The sequence below is a fragment of the Patagioenas fasciata genome, chromosome 7 (assembly GCF_037038585.1).
Source record: "Patagioenas fasciata isolate bPatFas1 chromosome 7, bPatFas1.hap1, whole genome shotgun sequence".
Taxonomy (NCBI): domain Eukaryota; kingdom Metazoa; phylum Chordata; class Aves; order Columbiformes; family Columbidae; genus Patagioenas; species Patagioenas fasciata.
This window is the reverse complement of record NC_092526.1, coordinates 4,594,488-4,614,186: the sequence shown is the minus strand read 5'-3', so window position 1 is coordinate 4,614,186 and position 19,699 is coordinate 4,594,488. Positions and strand designations below refer to the sequence as shown.

The following is a 19,699-nucleotide window of genomic DNA, read 5'->3' as shown; positions in this document are numbered from 1 at the left end:
ATTCAACATCACTTAAAACATGGTCTTGTAAAGAAATAGTCAATACTGTCTGGAGCTGAAGGTCGAAACCCAAAGAAGTTCAGTTATGCAAAAGCAGTTCTTACACTTTTTTCTGTGATGATCTTGAGCTTTGTCTAAAAAACATCACCAAAAACTAGAACTTACACCTAGAATTAGTTGTTGAATAATATATGTATTAGAAAGAATGGAGCTGATATGAATCTGTGTGTTGTACAGTCACACAGGTTTTTCTATTAACATCTGAATTTTGCCCACCACTGCTGAAAACAGCTTTTTGATACAATTTGAAATGCAAGAACCATGATGAAAATGTGAAAGGTGTCCTGCTTTGTAAAGTGAGACAACACAAGAGCAGGACATTAAGAAGAGCACACAATGAGATGGGAGCTTTCAGTTTGGGTAGACTATTGATTTTACCCACCTTCTGCTTTGGATAAATGATGGCAGTGCATAGGACTTGAGACGCATTTGTCAGGTCTGGTTTGACCCCACCTGTCAGGGCTGACAAGTCCAGAAGAGTCGATTTAATACGTGAGACGTGATTATCGCAATATCTCCAAAACTAGGCCTGGACCACATGACTTCCTAAAGTGCGTCAAAACCACCAGATCCCTTTTAAAACGGCTCAAAATCAAAAACGCTGAGCATCCACAGCATCCCCTCAGTTCTGAAAAACACGGTCTTTACGAAGCAATGGTAGATCCTCCAAAATGTTTAGGTACCGATATCCATCGGCCCCCTCCAAGCCTCAAAGGAACACCGGAGGATTTTAACCCACTTGCCAAAACCATAGGATTAAAGACTTCAGTTCAGACATCGATTTCTAAACAATTTGCATCAGTGCTCTAGAATATAAAGGTTTCCAAGACACTGAAATGCAAACCTGGCAGCGTGAACGTCAATAAAGTGCATGACCTGACCTCCTGTACTAATAATCTCTCTACTCCAACCTACCACAAATGTATATTTAGTCTTTGAAAGAACTATAAGTACAGGGACAAAGATCTCAAGCGTGGCCAGAACGTATTATCAGATCACAAGCCAGACTCTTGCAGAGTCACTATGGTGCCTTCCATCCTTATTTCAGAGAAATGTACCCAGCATCGTGTTGTTTTTAAGAGTATAATCAAAGTGCAGAATCATCCTTTATTTAGTGCCGGTCCCATTGAAGCAAAGTTCCTGTTCGGTGGGAGGAGAGTCCCTTATAACAGGAAAAACAATTGAGCCAGGTTTAATCAAAAGTGAAAAGGATCCAAGCGAATGTTCCCTTTGAGCCACATAACCCACCGCTAATTTCAAGACGGGCTCCGAAACGAGGGTAATAAAAAATGTCCTTCAGAGTAACCGAGGAAGAGCGAAGAGCAACTACAGCTGCAGCGAATGCCAACATCTGCAAGTCTGCTCCCCGCTCCGGGGATGCTTTTCACCTACCTGGGAAGCAATAAAAGAAGAGGTAGGAGAGGGAATAATATCCCACTGCAACACACTGAGGGAAATACAGTTTCTTGACTACAGGCTTATCGCTTTTACCATTGTCTAGAATTTCTTTCTCCTCCTTGACCTCCCCTGTACAAATACAAAGAGGGATGAGGAGCAGGCAACTCCTTAAAGGCTAAAACAAGTGAGAAATCACTAAAACAAGTGGGAAATGACTGAAACAAGTGGGAAATGGTTCCTCCTGAGCGATGCACATCTGTACAACACACACTTAGGTCAGGCTGAGCAGATCAGATGCTGCCTGAATAGCCTCTGATTATTGAAATACATTTATCAATTAGGGGATTTTGCATATTATCAAACTCTTTCATTAACGATGCTTTAGTTGATTAGTTCAAACGCCACCATAAATCGAGAGTTTTGACAGGCTGGAGGCAATTTATGACGTGGAAAATGTACTGACCTGCTCACATCAGGAAACCTGACTGGAAAATAAAGAACTTGGCACTTCGGTCTGATTATTTTTTCCAAATCCTTAGGTCTGTGGTCGGGAATCAGCTTCATAAATTTTCCAATGGAGGTAAGAAACGATTCCATATTAAAAGCAGAGTTGAACACCACAACGTCAGCAACCAAACTGTAAAAAGCGGTTAAGATTAATGAATGCACTGCTGCCGCAAACGGAACAGAAATGTTTTAAATGCAATGGAAATAGGATACATATTCTCATAAGCAAACAAAACGTGCGAGTGGAATGCTAATTAAAATCAGTCTTTTCACAAGAAGCAGGAGTGTATGTACCTTAATTAGCAATGTTTTAGAAGTAAACGTGGGAGAAAATGAAAATTCCTTAGAAATAAACTTGCACACTGAAGGACAACTTACCTTGGTTAACCTACCTGAGACTGCTAAGCAGCAGGATACTAGAGAAACAGAATGTTATTTTAACCTATTAATCCTCATTAAAAATATATTCACTAATATATACACATGTACATGTACCCACACAAAACATAACACACGATACCAAAAGAAACTTTGAAAAAACTTTCCACATTAACGCAATGTTTTGCTCCTTCGTGCTGTGTTTTACATCAATTGGATCAATAGTTTTAAGCTGCAGGTGAATGATAATGGAGGTATTATTTCTCCACTCAGGTATGGTAATGTAGGTATTATTTCTTCAGTCAGCCTGGAGAAAATGAGAAGCTATCAAAAAACCCCTGAAATATCTGGAAGTTTATCCTGGAAGTGCTGCCACAATTGTAGCTACGCTGGCAAACACACAGTAACAGAGGTAAGAAATGCTTTATGGCCAGTTGGTTTATTCTATATTCTATATATCGTAATACAGACCCATGGGTCATAAGATACATTGAGGACACACGTTCATAAGTCACCGGGCTGGTGAAGAGTATATTTGAGGTGAGAAGCTGTCATTCACCCTCACTGCATCCCACTGCTCTCTGGTCAAGATAGAGAACTGGCACCGCTCACCAAAGCAGGAGTCAGAGGGAAAAGCAACAAAATAAACATTAGAGAGAGAAATAATCCTTTCCAAGCAGGCTGCAGGCCCTGAAATTCTTTGTAGAGGCTTCCCCACCTATGGTTTTTAACCCGTTGGCCTCATTGTCATACGAATGATCCAGTCATCTCCTGTGCACCGATTTACAGGTGACATGGGTCAAGGCAGGAGCCCATCGCCTCCAACACCGTCAGCTCTGCTTCTCTTGGGCATCAGCTCCTATCTGCCCAACATTTTCCTAGAGGCTTTGCACACACCGGCAAATTAGAAAGAACCTGAGCAGTCAGAAGGAATCTCAGCCATCACTGAAAAAGGTTATTTCATTACATAAGCTCCATCAAATAATTAGGGAGAAAAAATTCTCTTTAATTACTGAAAGCACCAACCTGAAGATTCACAGTGCTGCAATTTCAATAATCTCCAAAACCTCTACGCAAAACTGGAAGGAGAAATTTCCACATTTCTAGCATTTCTATCAGATTTGGAAGATGTTATTTCTTTGCAGATGACCACTGGGTAGTTACAAACAGTACAGAGGCAATAATTCCTATCTGCTGGGGTTTCTGTAGCAACAAAAAGGGAAGATGAATAATATATAATATCGGAGGATGAAGGAGACAGAATGAAGCATCTATAAAAGTATTATTTTTTTCCCTACTATAACAAGATACTTTTATTATCTCAAAAATTCCTATTTTGAATACAAACGTACATCAGCTTACAATGGATGTGTGAAAAACAACTGCCATCATAAACCAAAATATATATACAAAAAAATATTCCTTGCGTGAGTGCCAAAACCCACATCTTTTTCATTATAAAATCTGAAAATGGCTGCTTCTGTTTTCAAATGATCTTTCACTGCACTTTCCCATCTTTACTGCCCAGTAAGTGACACATGTTGCAAACGCAGCAGCAGAAACAGCTACAGAATGGTCAGGTTTTACACAGACCATTATTTCAATATCAACTGGCTTATACTGAAAAGATGCAAAAGCTTAACTCGTACCTTAAAACGTTCAATCCCTATTCCTAATAATTCTCCTACTAACAGATAGATGAACGAATCTAGTTCAGTTCAAACCAACTCAGTTTTGCTGTTTCACTCAGGTCTGTGCAGTGCTTAACCACAAAGCGTTTCAGCGTTGCTGTTATTAACTTCTTTCATTAACTCAGATTTGAGAAATGCATTCGTTTTTAGCAACAATAAAGGACCGCAGCCTTTAAAACGTCTGGGTATTTTAGCACTGCACAATTTCTGAATGCTAGATGGAAGAAATATAAGGATTTATCTGGTATGTTTACTGCCCTCTCTTCACAAGGAAAGTGCTGCAGTACGTTTTAATTTCTGTTTACTTCCCTAAAACCCTCTATATAATTTCACTTGGATGCAGTAAAAGCTACGGCCAAGCAAGAGCTGATCGGCTGCAGCTTCGCAAAGCTTCGTGAAACAAAACATCTTCCCCATTGTGTCCAAGACATGGGTCAAAATCCCCGTCACTAATGGGTAGGTCATGGTAGCCCAACATAGCACGGGTGGACTTTATACAATTGAGTTAACAGAGCAGATTGCTTCTGCTACAGCACTTTTATCAGCCTCTCTTCGGGACTCTGTTGGTACCTTGGTTTGCTACAGGGTCATCATTTATACGCAGGAGGACTCAAGATGCTGCATGGTTGTAGCCAGAAGGACACCTTAAACACCACAAAGCGGTGCAAAGAAACACCTACCATGACAGAACCTGGTTGTATCCATACTGAAAATCCCTCTCCTGGCATTTCTGGACAGGATACGCCAATTGATTCTCATGGAAGTAGAGGACTTTTTTCAATTTGCCAAGGTCACGCCGGAGGGCAACGAGTTCAGCCAGGTTAAGCACTGAGCTTGCAAAGAGGACCCTGGAAAACAAGGAGAACAGTGTTGAGTGTCCCTTAGCATGTTCCAAGGGGTCACCCCTTCCCCTCCTCCACTCCCCCCCAAGAAAAACACCACCCCTGGAGGGCCACATCAATAGCTAAGCCTTAATACCATGTAGCAGCATTCGAAGTTTTGATCTCTTAAAAAGCAGCTGCTAAGAACCCAAGTAGAAAAGCACCGAATCTCCTTGGTCTTCCAGCTCGGTTACAGAGAGATGCAAAATGAAAATAAAGAAGGCTGGATGGATTTTATTGAAAAAGGCAAGAAAAGCTGTATCTGAAGGACAAATGGAACAAAGATAAGGCTGACTAGGGAATACTTTGCTTGCCAGTTTCATTACACTTTACTTCTTTATGCAACCAACTACTGAAATTCAATATATGAGCAGCAATGGCACATGTTCATGTTATGACATAAACCCTTTTGATTTATGCAGTGCACTTATCTACTAGAGTCTTGTTTTTTTTTCTCCCCTACCACTCTCTTTCTGCTTTATTTCCACATTTTTATTAGGTACCCTCTATAATGAAATGTTGTTTCTACCCTTGCACCCCAGTATTGCCACGGCACTCCTGCTATTCCCCAGTCCACAACGCTGCAAATATCCTTCAATTATCTAAAACAGGCACAAACAGCACTAACAAGCTGCTGTCGTAGCCTCCCGTAACTTATCAGGTTACCAGAAAATGAACGGATTTAAATGTGCAATGCAAAATTGTGACCCTATTGTAACCAGGAGGAGATTTCTCTGCATTTCTCCACAAGTAGGTGACTATCTCCTGCTTTCAAACAAAATGAATCTGAACCTACAGAGTACTGCAGAACTGGAGACACTGGGGCTGTACATTTCTTATCTCAAGATTTAAAAATAATAATAATTAAAAAACAGGTATTTATTGCACATAAAACATTCATCTTTACTAAACTGCTTTTCAACGTAGCATGCTTCTCACCTTTTTTTTCGCTGTCCACCACTTTAGTGGTTCAGACCCAGAATTTATTTACACTGTGTTTAAGTCTTTTAACAGATTTTTTTCCTATTTTTATTCCTATTCTTCACCCAATTTTATTCCTATTCTTCATCCAGTTTTATTCCTATTCTTCATCCAGTTTTATTCCTATTCTTCATCCAGTTTTATTCCTATTCTTCATCCAGTTTTATTTCTATTCTTCATCCAGTTTTATTCCTATTCTTCATCCAGTTTTATTTCTATTCTTCATCCAGTTTTATTCCTATTCTTCCTTTTTTTACATAGATTTTGTGTTCACGATTACTGCCTAACCGACATCACTAATATTCAAAACTATTGATCCTGGCCATCAACCTCAAAACCCATGGAATTCCCCAAATACCCATCTATATATATATGCACACACACATATATATATATATATATATACACACACATATATATATACATAAAATACTACCACCTATGCTAACAGACACCATTCTTAGATAATCTGTATCTACACAACAAACCGTCCTAGAGAACAGATCCTGTACCCATCTTCACCAACCTGAGTCAGTGCTAATCTGAAAGGTTTCCCAAAGTAAAAGATAAATGCTATTGCCTTGTTCATCAAATATTTCATCATTCTCAAGGGGCTGTCAAAGAGAACGCCAATTAAGAGACGAGCTCGGGTTTATGATGAGCCATACTAAGAGGAAAAAAATAGTTTCACATAGTGTCCCGGAGGCACCCCGAGGTTAGTTTAAGGGACAACAGGGTCTAAAACAACTTGTATTAAACCAGTGAGAAACAGGGTTTAGCACTCCAAAAGTGACTTAAATACAGGTTCGGATACCAGTTGAGGAAAATTATTAAGGGGCGGCAACCAATACAACAGGAGGTCCACAGAGTGCATGCACGTGGCTTCACCAAAACAATGCCGGAGCCTCCCGAGTCCAGGAGGAGTCCGCACTTGACTGAACATGGTGTGGGGTTATTTTAAAGGGATGCACGTATTGAGTACGGGAAGCGTGCACTCGCGATTCTGCGACAGTAAATTCATAATACACTCGCAATCCTGCGAAGGTTAATACACGTGCAAATGCACACGGAATATTACACGTGCTTATGTGGAAGCATGGGAGGAAAATACACCCGCGACTGTGCAAGGAAATAATTTATACACGTGCTCGTATTGAGCACAGAAAGTTACACGTGCAAATGTGCACGGAAAGTTACACATGCTTATGTGGAAGCACAGAAGGAAAATGCACCCGCGATTATGCGAGGATTAATTTTACACGTGCTCACATGTGCACGGAAAGTATAAATACGCTCGCAATCCTGCGAGGGTGAATTTCACTCACCCCCGTGGCGGCGAGGCGAGCGGAGCCTCCATCCCGTGGGGGCTCGGCAGCACCGTCTTGCTCGTGCTCCCAGAGACACGTGACAATGGGCGGAGTCTCGACGAGAGTCCCGTTTTGATTGGCTGATCAGATCTGACTGGCATTCCAGAAGCTTCTCTGCACCCCCACCCCGGCTGTGGGTGCCCCTGGAGCCTCCAAACATCCCCACACGGGCCGCGGGCGCCCAGCGGCTCCTGGCACCTCGGCACCGCCTTCTCCTTTCTCTTAAAGGCCCTGCCAGGGCGCTCTGGGGCCAAACAAAAGGAGCTGTTAACCTCAAACAGCAGAGAGAGAGGGGGATGTGTCTACTCCTTCCATACTGAAGGAGGGAGGGGGAGAGAGGGGGGTTTGCATCCTGCCACACATAGTCACCATTTATTTGTCATGAAGAGGAACAACCGCTGGACCTCGTAATGACCTGGGTGCCAGATTCAAAGCATGAAAACTTCCTATGGGCGACATGATCCCGCTGCTCAGAGACGGCTGAGAATGTAGCACTAGAGCGACGAGGAAAAATATAAACAGAAGAAAACATACCCCAAATATTACAGAAATGAGATGAAATGGTTGCTTGGCAAATTTGTGGCTATTTCTGGATTGCACTACAGCTTAATCCCTTCCCTCACCGATTTTACAGCAAAGCTCTTTCTGCGCTGGGGTGGGAAGAAAACTGAGTTGATAAAGGATACATCTACACATTTGGCTGCATTTGAATGGAAAGAGGAGGAAAGAAAAGAGATGGCACATTGGGACTGAAAACACGGGAAGCAGCACAGACAGAGGCACAAAAGAATGGGAAGAGAAAAGAGTGGGGATGCCCAGGTTAATCTGATGACAGAGAGAAAAGGGCAATGGGGAACACAAGGAGAAATGAGATCCAAGATTTAAACATGGACAAAATCGTGTAGCTCTGAAATACCTGAACTTGCTTAGAAGGAGAAATTACTAATTAGGAGAGGAATATGAAAAAAAATATGGTTATACCCAGAGGAAAGGAAAATAATGTTTGCAGTACCAGAGGAATTCAACAGCATCATTAGAGCAAGCGGGAGGTTGGCTTCTGATAAGGCAAGAAAGGCCAAAAACTTGGAAAGCAAGAGATAGACCCAAATTTTCTCCACTGTAAATGGGAAGGGATAAGACTCGATGAAGAAGCAGTTTGCTTATCACCGCCCAGCCCAGCGTCAAGAGAAACCTGTCGTGAATACTTCATAGCATTTCCTGAATTTAACCCAAAAAATATGAGATGCTTGTACATACTTGCTTCTTTACTGGCGCTAAAGCTGCTAACTACCCAACGATAACCAATTTCTCTGGCATTAGAAGCTTAAATAGCACCTGACAGCCCGAGTCCCCCGAACATGCCCACAGAGCAGCCGTGTTCGTGGCTAATGGACTCACGCAGGGCACCGGAGGATACGCTGAAGCCTATTCCCACTTAACACCTATTACAGGGCAAAGGAAGGAAAGTTTATTATAATGTAACGTGCGACATAAATATATGTCAGTTGTCATTCCATGTGACATCAACTCTCATTTTACCTCGGGTTATTATTTAAGTAATAAATCCTAACAAGGTGAGTTTTATCATCCCGCGGAGTGTATCCGGGAGGTGGAGACACAAGGTGATGGCAAGAACGCTGGAAACATGATAATTCCTGACAGCTGCTGCTTGAGCACAAGTTAAATTGAACAGTTTATCTCAGCATAAAGATGTTATAAGGTTTTATGTTTAATTTAAAAAAATTAACATAAAACCCAGAGAAAGCAGAGTTAGGCAATCTTTCACAAACATGACATACTACAATCACTGTATAAGCTGGATTAGTACTTATTACCATGCTACTAGAGAATTAAGCTGTTTTTAGACCACCAAAGAGCTTTAAATTGCAACTTTTGTCTCTGTAAGAGAAACCTATATTTAAAACGTCTGCTAAATTCAAATTAACAGCTACATCATTAACTTACCATCTCACAAAACCCTCCATATTCCAATGGCTATTATGATATTATCTAGACCCATCAACGCTACAACACATAACACGCACACAGAGTATTCTCCGATATTATGCGAATCGCCACAAAACCTGCGTTGAAGGTCAGGTTTCTAACGCGACTGCCCTGGCTTTTCCCTTTGAAATATCCCCAGTATTTCCCTGTGTTGCAAATGACCTTCTCGTGCAGAGCGGGACCATCGCACAGGTTGGAGCATCCTTGCCTTGGAGCTTGGCCAAATTTCAGGGCCACCACCCGCACAAGCTCTGCTCTTACACTAAGCTTGAGCTTAATCTGAATCACTTAATAGTCCTTCCGACTTCTGAGGAAACTACTTATGTGAATTAAGTTAAGCGAGTGCTTAATTCATACAAATATTCATGGGAGGGAAGCTGAGCCGCGATCCGTCCCGAGAATGACCTTTGAATTGTCTTCCCCATTATTTTACACCAAAGCTGTAAAATATAAGAACTGGTTTTAATTACCAGCAGACAAAATGACTAATATAGGTTTCCATTTATATCGAGCAAATTATAAAAGTAAAGGTGCTAAAGTATTTTTATTTTGCTTTATAAATCTTTGTGTCATGCAACCGTGACATTGCCCTAAATCTTTCAATTAAACCCCCGTGCAACTTAACTAAAACCACATTTTGCCTTCCCCTTGGGAGACCACACAGGACATATTTATGTATCTATAGATACGGAAGCTGAACTCTACAACTGACCAGGCTTACGGCACAAAGCGAGTTTAAAAGACCACCTGATTTGTACTGGAATATTCTGGTTGAGTTTAAGATTGTAGATCTTGCAGTTCAGAAAAGAGGTACGAGCACCCTTCATTTGCTATACAATAAAACAGAGTTAGACTTGGATATTGCTACAAATAAGAGCCTTTTAGGGGAAACAGGCACTAAAAAAAAGGCTGTTCATTAGATGGCACTGACTGAATTCAGTGAATGTGAAGTTGGAAGATCTGTCTTCGCACCAATCTAGAATGAAAACCTTGAGCACTTGGAGGCATCAAATCCCACCGTGCTCCTCACAATGTATTGACTGCTTTGTTCTCACAGAACTCCAAATTATACCACATCTATAAATACATTTATTTTTCCTGAAATTTCAATTGGGAGGCCTTATGTTGTACAACAAAGAGACTCCAAACCTCAGAGTTTTACCCCATTTTGTTCTGGGCACGGTTCTTGTGCGGTCAGCACGGTGAAGCCAGGGAGACCACAAAGCCCACTCCAACCCAACAAATCACTGTCAACCCTAAAACACAGATCATGGTGACACCTCTGCTGACGGTTGCATTTTCTCCGGCTCATCAGAAACCAACCAAAATTGTACAGCAAGTAAGAGGAGCTCAGAGGAAGCACTTGAACTGAGATGAGGGGCAGCTCATCCTTCTGGAGAAGGCAAGAACAGTTGGGATAAGAGGTCCTGAAGAACGCTCTATGTTGCCTCCTTAAGCATCACAGAAATACAGAGCAAGGAAAAGGCAAAGAATCGTAGAACGTCCTGAGTTTGAAGGGATCCACAAGGATCATGGGGTCTAACTTGAAGGCGTGACCACAAACGCATCCACCTTGGGAAACAAGGGCTTCAAAGACCACGGTGTCTTCAAGCTCCTCGAGATCAAACCCAAGGGCTTTGGTTCCTCCATCATACAGTTGCCTTGGTTTCACCGTAGCAATTCAGACAAGTCCACAGATTTGGCTTTAAGTTATTTTTCATATGTAAACTGCAGATCAAATAGTGTTATTAATGCCTGAAATGTTAAACAGATCAGTTGTTCTCATTTATTATTACACACACTTTTATATTGCATTTTTTATCACTAGACCAAGAACGTACGAATTGCAAACAGATATAAAACGCTTTTCCATTTCCCATTAAACAATAGATGACTCTGAATTTCTGAACAATAAATACTAATAAGTGATAATATACAACAGCATCCTGTATAATAAATAATAAATTAACAATAATTTTTTTGACATGGAATGTACAAATGTCAAAAAACCTTATACATATTATAATCTATATCTCATAAATTAAGCTTTTCTAGATAGAGCATAATTTGGAATGTGTACAGAAATAATTAAGTCTTACTTTTTAACATTCTTTATTTTTCAGAACAAATCACAAGGGTTGTCATGCCTTTCATCTTAATTAGGCCATGTGTTTGTCTTATTTATTTGTTATGTACTTTCATAAACGTTTACAAATATTAATTGTGAAGAAAAACCTTTTTTCCTCTTGCTGTAATTACTATCTGTACGTAGAGTACACGCAGATAAATATTCATGGCCGCTACTAGTTCAACGGGTCTGGATTTGGCGTTTGTCTTGTATATTAAAATACAGCAGAAATTAATATCTTGTTTGAACTCATAATGCCAATCCCTTTAAAAATACATCCTCGCTCATTTTATAGTGTGTTATTTCAGACTATCGTCTAAAATCACAGAATCCCAGAATGTCAGGGATTGGAAGGGACCTCGAAAGCTCATCCACTCCAATCCCCTGCCGGAGCAGGAACACCCAGATGCGGTTACACATTCTTGTTCCTACATTGAAAAACCTTAGTTACGTTTTTACAAAAGGATTTACTGCCCAGAAATCAAACGCATTTTCCCTTTCTTTATATAATATATACCATACCCCCCAAAACTTCAAATCTCTGCACGCACATCTACTCGACACAGCTGGAATCCAGGGGGGCTGCGTTTCCAGCCCTTCCATCCACATCCCACCTTTCCCTGTGTCTCCTCCTGCCACCCGGATATCGGGACCTCTGTTAGGAGCTCAGGTAGAAGCTTTGAGAACCCCCCATCTCAACCTGCTGACCCCAGGGATGTCATCCCGCAAAACCAGAACGGGGCTGAAGCTGAAAAAATAACACAAACCTCTCACCTTTAAAACATTCACGATGATACATAAATATATTAATTAATTTGTAAATTATTTGGGTTCTCTCTCAATTCCTCCCTAGCCCTCTAAATTTTTATTTCGACTAGCTGATCAGAATATTGATGTACAATCAAATCTCTGAATCCAATTTGGGGGCCAGATCCCTGCTGACACAATAGGTTCAGAACCAGCCTTAAACATCTACCACTATTTTTGATGACCCTAACTCAAAAGATACCAAGAAGGATGTGAAAACAGTTCATCAAAACTACTTTTCTATTTAATATCAAGCAGTAAGCTTGAAAGAAAATCTCACAAGACTTCAGGCATTTGAGAGGGAAGTATTTTGTTTGGATTACTTTGTTTTTTAGGCAACGACACTGAAGTTTTTGGAATTTTATTAAGCGTGTGGTACTATATTTTTTTTTCTCCCGATTTGTAACTAAATTTGGTTTCAATTAATTACTGACAGATGCACATTTTCACTTTAGTGGCCAGATTGTTCACCATGGGCTACATCATCCTCCCTGTTTCCACAAAGGGAAAGGTCAAGAGCAAGCAGCTCTACGGTGATGGGGGGAAGGAGAAAACCTCGATTCCACATCATCATCTTCACTCAGATTTCACAGCCCCAGCATTAAATAACGAAGTAAAGGCACGTGATTAGAGCAAAGCATGAGCAAATCAATAGGCAACTAGTGAAAAGTAGCCATTGCTGGATGGTCTATGAGAGACATACGGACTCACTCTGCTCAAATATGTGCTGCGATGCAGCAAGAAAAAGAAAGGAGAAAAAGGAAGGGAGGCAGAAAGACAGACAAGAAAATAAAGGACAGTTTCTGAAGGCAACAAATTCACCAAGAGTAATCATATAGGATGCAGTGATATACAGTGAAAAGACTTTTTTTCAACACAACTTGTAAAACTGATGTTCTGCTACATTAGGTAAAAATTAAATAGTGTTATAGATTGTTGTAAAGTCCGCAAATTCATTTCATTGCGTAGTTTATCTGCCCAACTCTGGAGAAAAAACACCCACTGTGTCAAATGACTGGCACGAAAACCACAAGATGCCCAAGAGGTTGCAGCAATGTGAAGTCATAAGACTCCACAGAACAACATGACCATTCAGTAGTAAATATGAAACAAGCTTTAAGGACCGTAACCTCACATCCCCTGGTGTCAGTTTGGATCCAGATGACACAGAAGAGACGGTCAAGGTCACGGGTAGATGGACCTCGCTGCAAGTGAGGTTGATTTATACTGTTGAAGGGGAATTGAGCACAGCGCGGCACAGACTGACCCAAATAGGGGGAGTTTCCCTTAAAAAGATGTATATTAATAGATTCTCAAATGTATGAACGGCAAAGAAAAACAACGGCTGACTTTTTTTTTGTGAACTCACATCTCAGAATCACAAAATCACAGAATCCCAGAACGTCAGGGGCTGGAAGGGACCTGGAAAGCTCATCCAGTGCAATCCCCCCATGGAGCAGGAACACCCAGCTGAGGTTCCACAGGAAGGTGTCCAGGCGGGTTTGAATGTCTGCACAGAAGGAGACTCCACAACCTCCCTGGGCAGCCTGGGCCAGGCTCTGACACCCTCACCAGGAACAAGTTTCTTCTCAAATTTAAGTGGAACCTCCTGTGTTCCAGTTTGAACCCATTATCCCTTGTCCTATCATTGGTTGTCACCCAGAAGAGCCTGGCTCCATCCTCCTGACGCTCACCCTTTAGATATCTGTAAACATTAATGAGGTCACCCCTCAGTCTCCTCCAGCTCCAGAGCCCCAGCTCCCTCAGCCTTTCCTCACACGGGAGATGCTCCACTCCCTTCAGCATCTTGGTGGCTGCGCTGGACTCTCTCCAGCAGTTCCCTGTCCTTCTGGAGCTGAGGGGCCACAACTGGACACAATATTCCAGGTGTGGTCTCCCCAGGGCAGAGCAGAGGGGCAGGAGAACCTCTCTGACCTACTGACCACCCCCTTCTAACCCACCCCAGGTACCATTGGCCTTCCTGGCCACAAGGGCCCAGTGCTGGCTCATGGTCACCCCGCTGTGCCCCCAGGACCCCCAGGTCCCTTTCCCCTACACTGCTCTCTAATAGGTCATTCCCCAACTTACACCATCTCCCCATTTTCAGGTTTACACATCTTATGTTTTAAAAGCACAGAAGCCCTGCTCACTTTGCACAATCGCAGGGAAGATGAGCAGGGTCTTGGCAGAACGCTTGGTTTTACATTTCCAGTGCCCTGAAAAAACAGCTTTCCAAAGGATTTCAGACTGTTTTGAATGCAGCTTTGTGCACCTTGATAACCGAACACTATCACTAAAAGGAACTTAGTTTTCTTAGCAAGTAGATTTCACGTTTTTCTTATATCCCATGGATCTGATTTAATCCCTATAAACAGTAAGTCCTTTAAAAATATTGTTATGGAAGCTCTTAGCTAATTTTTCCCGCTCCAGAGCATCGACCCAAGGCACAACTACTGCCTACAAATGGAAAAAGCAGGATACTTCCCAGAAAACTAATACAGTCCTTGAAAAAACTCAGACTGTCATAAAACCTGAGCAGCTGGCAACTCTGTCACCATGAAGTATCCATATGGAAGACCGAGATGTGTCAAACTACCCAAAACGAGTTTGGATAGTGCAGAAGATGGAATAAATAATTCAGTATCTTCAACACTTTCAACAGCAGGTAGTAGATATGCTACCTGCTTCCACGACGTGCCAAAATGTAACATGTGAGTGAGAGTGAGCGAGAGAATGTATCTCCAACCTGTTTTCATGAGGATATTTTGCTGGAGGAACTTCTCTTTTTAGAGGCATATGATCCGTATCAGATGTTTGTCAGGAGCAGGCAGCGCTACAGAACATTAGGAATAACTTGGTGATTTTAATATGTATTCGCAAAGTGCATAGTCCTCCATATACCTATAAAAAAGGTATCTCAAATATAATAAAAAATCATATTTATTTATTTCTCCCAAATGCCCTTCACACTTCTGTAACATTTGTTTCTGTGACACTGTGGCAACTTCCATGCTGTAATATAAGCGGAGCAGACTATTCAATGTGATCAGCACAGTGAGAATCAGAACCACAATTTCAATGTTTCTGCTCTGTGTTCATGCAATAGTTCAGCTATAAAACCACATCGCAGTGTCAATCCGCTTCCTTCTCTTCCTACAAGAAAGAGTCACGTATATCACTTATAGAAGATAAAGCACCACTGTGGTTCCCTAAGAAATTACAATGAGATTATTTGATGCTTAAGAGCCTCCAGACCTGTGTATCTAATATCTGTGTAATGAACTAAATGATAAAGTGCCACTAGAAGAGAAGCTGTCACAGCATAACAGAAGTCTCCAGTAGAGTGGTGGTTATTTAGGTCAAAACCAAATATAACTATTTGTCAAATATTATCATGGGACAACATGAGCTGCTCACCTGCCATGGTGACCATGACCAACATCTCACTGGACATGTGAAGCTTCTCATCCAGCATCTCTTGCAGGTAGAATATGATGCTCAGTCACCAAAACCACAAAAACAGAGGATGAGGAAGAGCCCCACTTACCGGTATGTACTGGGGGATCAAAGCTCTACCTACATTGAGATATTTATCAACCAGCACTTCACCAAAACCATGGGGACAACAGACAGACCAATATTCCAAAGCGTATCTATAAGGGAAAAATTCAGTCTTCGTGAATTACAGGCTATTTCCAGCCACTAAACTTCCTTTTTAGAGCATTTTTTAACTCAGCAAAGCCCACCCTCGCTACCAGATTTGAATGATTACACCGCGCGGGCTGGCTGACCGATTGAAGTGAGATTTCAAAGAAGTGAGGCAAACACTCCCCTATATCCAAAAGCTGCCAAACATATTTCAGCAGACTTTCAAAAAATAATTGTTTTGTCTGTTCCAAATTAAGCTCTAAGTGCTTTAAGAGGGGTTTCTCTACAAACATGGCTAAAGATCACAAAGGGGAGCATTTGGATCGAATGTAACCCTTCAGTCATCTATTTCTTAAATAAAACTTGCATCATGCCTGGCACACACCATAAGCTGTTTTACTTCCAGTTACATAACATGATTTTAAGTGTGATCTGTGTTGATGTCTTATCATCTTATTTCACATGTTAGCACAATAGGTTTTTAATTATAATGCCACCAGTGAAAGAAAAGGAATAAATGGGGCTCAGCTTTGGAGCTCCTGCCATGGGACATTGGCGACCAACACAAGAACAGAGACGTACAGGAGAAAATTCAAAGAAAAAGAGAATATCCTAAAGTTGTGAGGGAACCTGACGGTTCTGAAGCTGAAGCCTTTTGCCCATTTTTCTTCTCCAGCTCCTGATTGAGAGTTTGGCAACTACACGTGTCATTAACAGCCACCTTCAAGTCAATTTGTACAACGCGGATGCATTCCCCAAGTAAATAAACTGAGCCCCAACACTGCGGTATTGAGAGCTTTTCACCACATGGAAAAATCCACTAGGAGAATAATAAATTAATAGTAACGCCTCCAGAGAGTTTACAAGGTGTATTTTCCCAACACATCCAACACGTAACTACGGTATCCTAACACTTCTGAATTCCGTCATCTTTAAATAAAGCATCCAGTGTTGAAGATCCATCATTCTCCAGGTGAAATACACACCTTGGGGTTGAAGTTGTATGTAAAAGAGTCCGAATAATATACTAGATGTTTTCTAACCATTAACTTAAGAAATTGAGGCTGAATTCTTTATATCGAGGCCTTAACAGGAGCACAGGCCAGAGCTGATGATAAGTGTCACAATCTAATGATTTAATCAGCTCCTATTTAATCACGTCACTGTTTACACACACATGGCCCCAGCTCACCACAGCACCCCACAGATGTCCCCAAATAAAATATCATCTTTTTGAGACTGTATATGGCAATCTATTATTTTTAGGTATGTTTTCCAGCACAGATAGTACCTATATACACATCTATGCTTGTACACATGCACACACCCAGATATACGACACATACTTCATTTGTTCCTACCTGCAAAAACCGAGCAAAGGGAAACGGTTTGGGTCAAAGTCTCCAAATAAAACCTTCCAGGGCTCCAGAGAAGGCAACTTTACTCAAGTTGTTTGTCAAGATGACCTGCGATGTTCTTTGGAAATTACGCCCAAAAAAGTTCTGGAGCACTGGTAGCTGTACAATCATATGGGATTAATTTTCTGTAGATATCTCTGTAAGTTGTTGGAAGAAACAAATTAACTTTAAAAGTCAAAGATCTTTACACAGCTCTGTGTTCGCAGGGACAAATATTTAAGTAATCTTTACTTCCTGTCAAACACTGAAATGGATATTAAATTACATTAAATTATTATAGATACCAGTAGTAAAATTTCCTTTCTGTTTTCTCTGTGTGCTCCTGCATTTTGGCATTTCTTGCACTGAGCATAAAAGATAATTTAATATTATCCATGATTTAAATTCCTGCTTCTCTTACAATACCAAGTGTGTGCTGGACGTATAAACGAATGCCCAGGAGAAGTCTCATGAATATCCCCCATGAGGGATGACTCTACAAACCAGCTCAGGAAAGCAGTATTTATTTAGCATGTTCCTTTTCTCAGCATCTTGTGATGATTTTCAGGATGCCATTCTCTCAGTCACCTTTATTTCTTAAGAGGTGAACAAACAAATCACACAGAAGGAAGGAACTTAACTATTCTGGCATCAACTAAACTCAACCTCCTCCGCAAGCTCCTCTTCATATATGATATTAAAGAAAGGAAAGTAATTAGTGTTTTTCAAATACATATATATAAATATATATATGGGAAATCTCCCTGACACAGAACCCCTCAGACACACAGGGTGACCTGTGGGGTGTCCTGTGCAGGGACAGGAGTTGAACTCCATGATGCCTGTGGGTCCCTTCAACTCAGGACATTCTATGATTCTATGATTGACTTCATGGGAAAGAATAAAATCAGCATAAAATCTTAATTTCTTCCTTTCTCCTGTGTGTGGATAAAGCACTACAGATAGTGGCAGAAAGTACCAAAAGAAGGAGGAGCGGTGAACTAGTAAAGGATATCAGAGCCAAAATTACATCCATCAGGGTGATGCAGAGCAGCATCCTGAGCGGTCCCTCCATCGACCTCCTCAGGGCTACTGTTTCAAGGAAAAATTAAACAAGATTACACAGAAACGGCTCAAGATTGACATTTTCCAGCTCTGTGTCACGTTACATTATTTGAATGAATCTCAACTTTTAAAAACATCAAAACACCAAAGAAAAGCAAATGGGGGCTGTAAAAAAAACCCAAACCTCATTAGAAATAAGACTCCTACTAGAAGCAAGAGAGTCACTCATGTTGAGTATCACCCCTGGCAAGAGACAATAACGCCTTTAAAAATACACTAAACGCTGCTTTTTTACTGCAAATTTCATATGAGAAACGCTTTTTATTGTATTAGTGATTTTCACCCGTGACCTTAAGCTTTACAGGTGGTTTTTGCACGAGTCGTGGGGTGAATTCTGGGGTGCCCCCCCAGCTGCAATCCCAACCACATCACCTTTGAGGTTGAGAGTTACACAAGGCAATGAGGGTTCAGCTTTACTGAAAGGACACAGCCCCAAAACTATTGAATGAGTTCTCTGGAAGTATTAAAAAATTAAAAAATAGCAGGATTTCCCTGAATTACCGAGAAATTTGCAGCAGCGAGCACTCAACCTCCCTCTTCTCGCCACTCATAAGCACTCACAGAAAGCCTGTTCTTAACCCTCCGCACCGACAAAATCCCCTTTTATCTTCCATTTATTTTCGTTTTTACCTGAAAGGCAGCGAAGAGTTGGGCTTTTATGTGCAACAAACACAAACTGGGCTTTTTTTTGCAGCGCATTAGACCTCGGTTTATTTCCACCTGAATTTCCACACACACACACGCAAAAAAAAACCAAGACAATTTTGCCCTTCTGATTTAAATATATTTAACGTAACGTCCATCTATACATGTTCTCACCGTTTAAGAACTCGGCGGCGCAGGTGTTATTAATAAAATAAATTTCTTTTTAAAAAGGGATGCTATTCTCCAAGCTTTGAAGCTCACACATAAGTCTAACTTAACCCAGCTTGGGCTCATCTGGTCTTTAAAGGCTTTGCTTTCATGTGGTCGGCCCACGAGCCATACGTACCGCGGCTCCATCACGCCACTGTACATCGGCAGCGCGAGGATGATTTGCATGATTTGCATTTCCTGGACCGCTGGAGCTTCAATGAGCTCCAAGCACCACGTACAAAAGAAACCACCGCCAAGTAACGCAAAGATCTTTAGTTAAACCAGATGAGCCTATTTTAGTCAGGCTGCCAATACTTTTTTGGGGGGGCGGGGGGTGTGGGGAAAGTCTCAGGGATATCCTGTTAAATCAGGATTTATTTGGAGGGAATCTGAACCTTTTAAAATATAAAAGTTGTAGGAATTCATTAATATGGCCGAGCAGAAAATAATTCGGCAACAATATTTCTTT

General features: G+C 41.2%; 1 protein-coding gene across 33 annotated transcripts in view; it reads right to left on the bottom strand.

Moving 5' to 3' along the window:
• GTDC1 (glycosyltransferase like domain containing 1) overlaps positions 1 to 19,699 on the bottom strand; it is a 200,961-nt gene that overhangs the window by 101,532 nt on the left and 79,730 nt on the right. For 32 of the 33 annotated variants that reach the window (XR_011739926.1, XR_011739927.1, XM_071810699.1 and 29 more), the window contains 2 exons: positions 4,715 to 4,882; positions 1,922 to 2,095 (listed from right to left, as the gene is read on the bottom strand). The exons of the other annotated variant lie outside the window; for it this stretch is intronic. Coding sequence is in view for 30 of the 32 variants with exons in the window: in XM_071810699.1 (XP_071666800.1) it covers positions 1,922 to 2,095; positions 4,715 to 4,882 (342 nt within the window). In the remaining 2 variants the exon portion in view is untranslated. The remainder of the gene's footprint in view (positions 1 to 1,921; positions 2,096 to 4,714; positions 4,883 to 19,699) is intronic. 33 annotated transcript variants of the gene reach the window in all.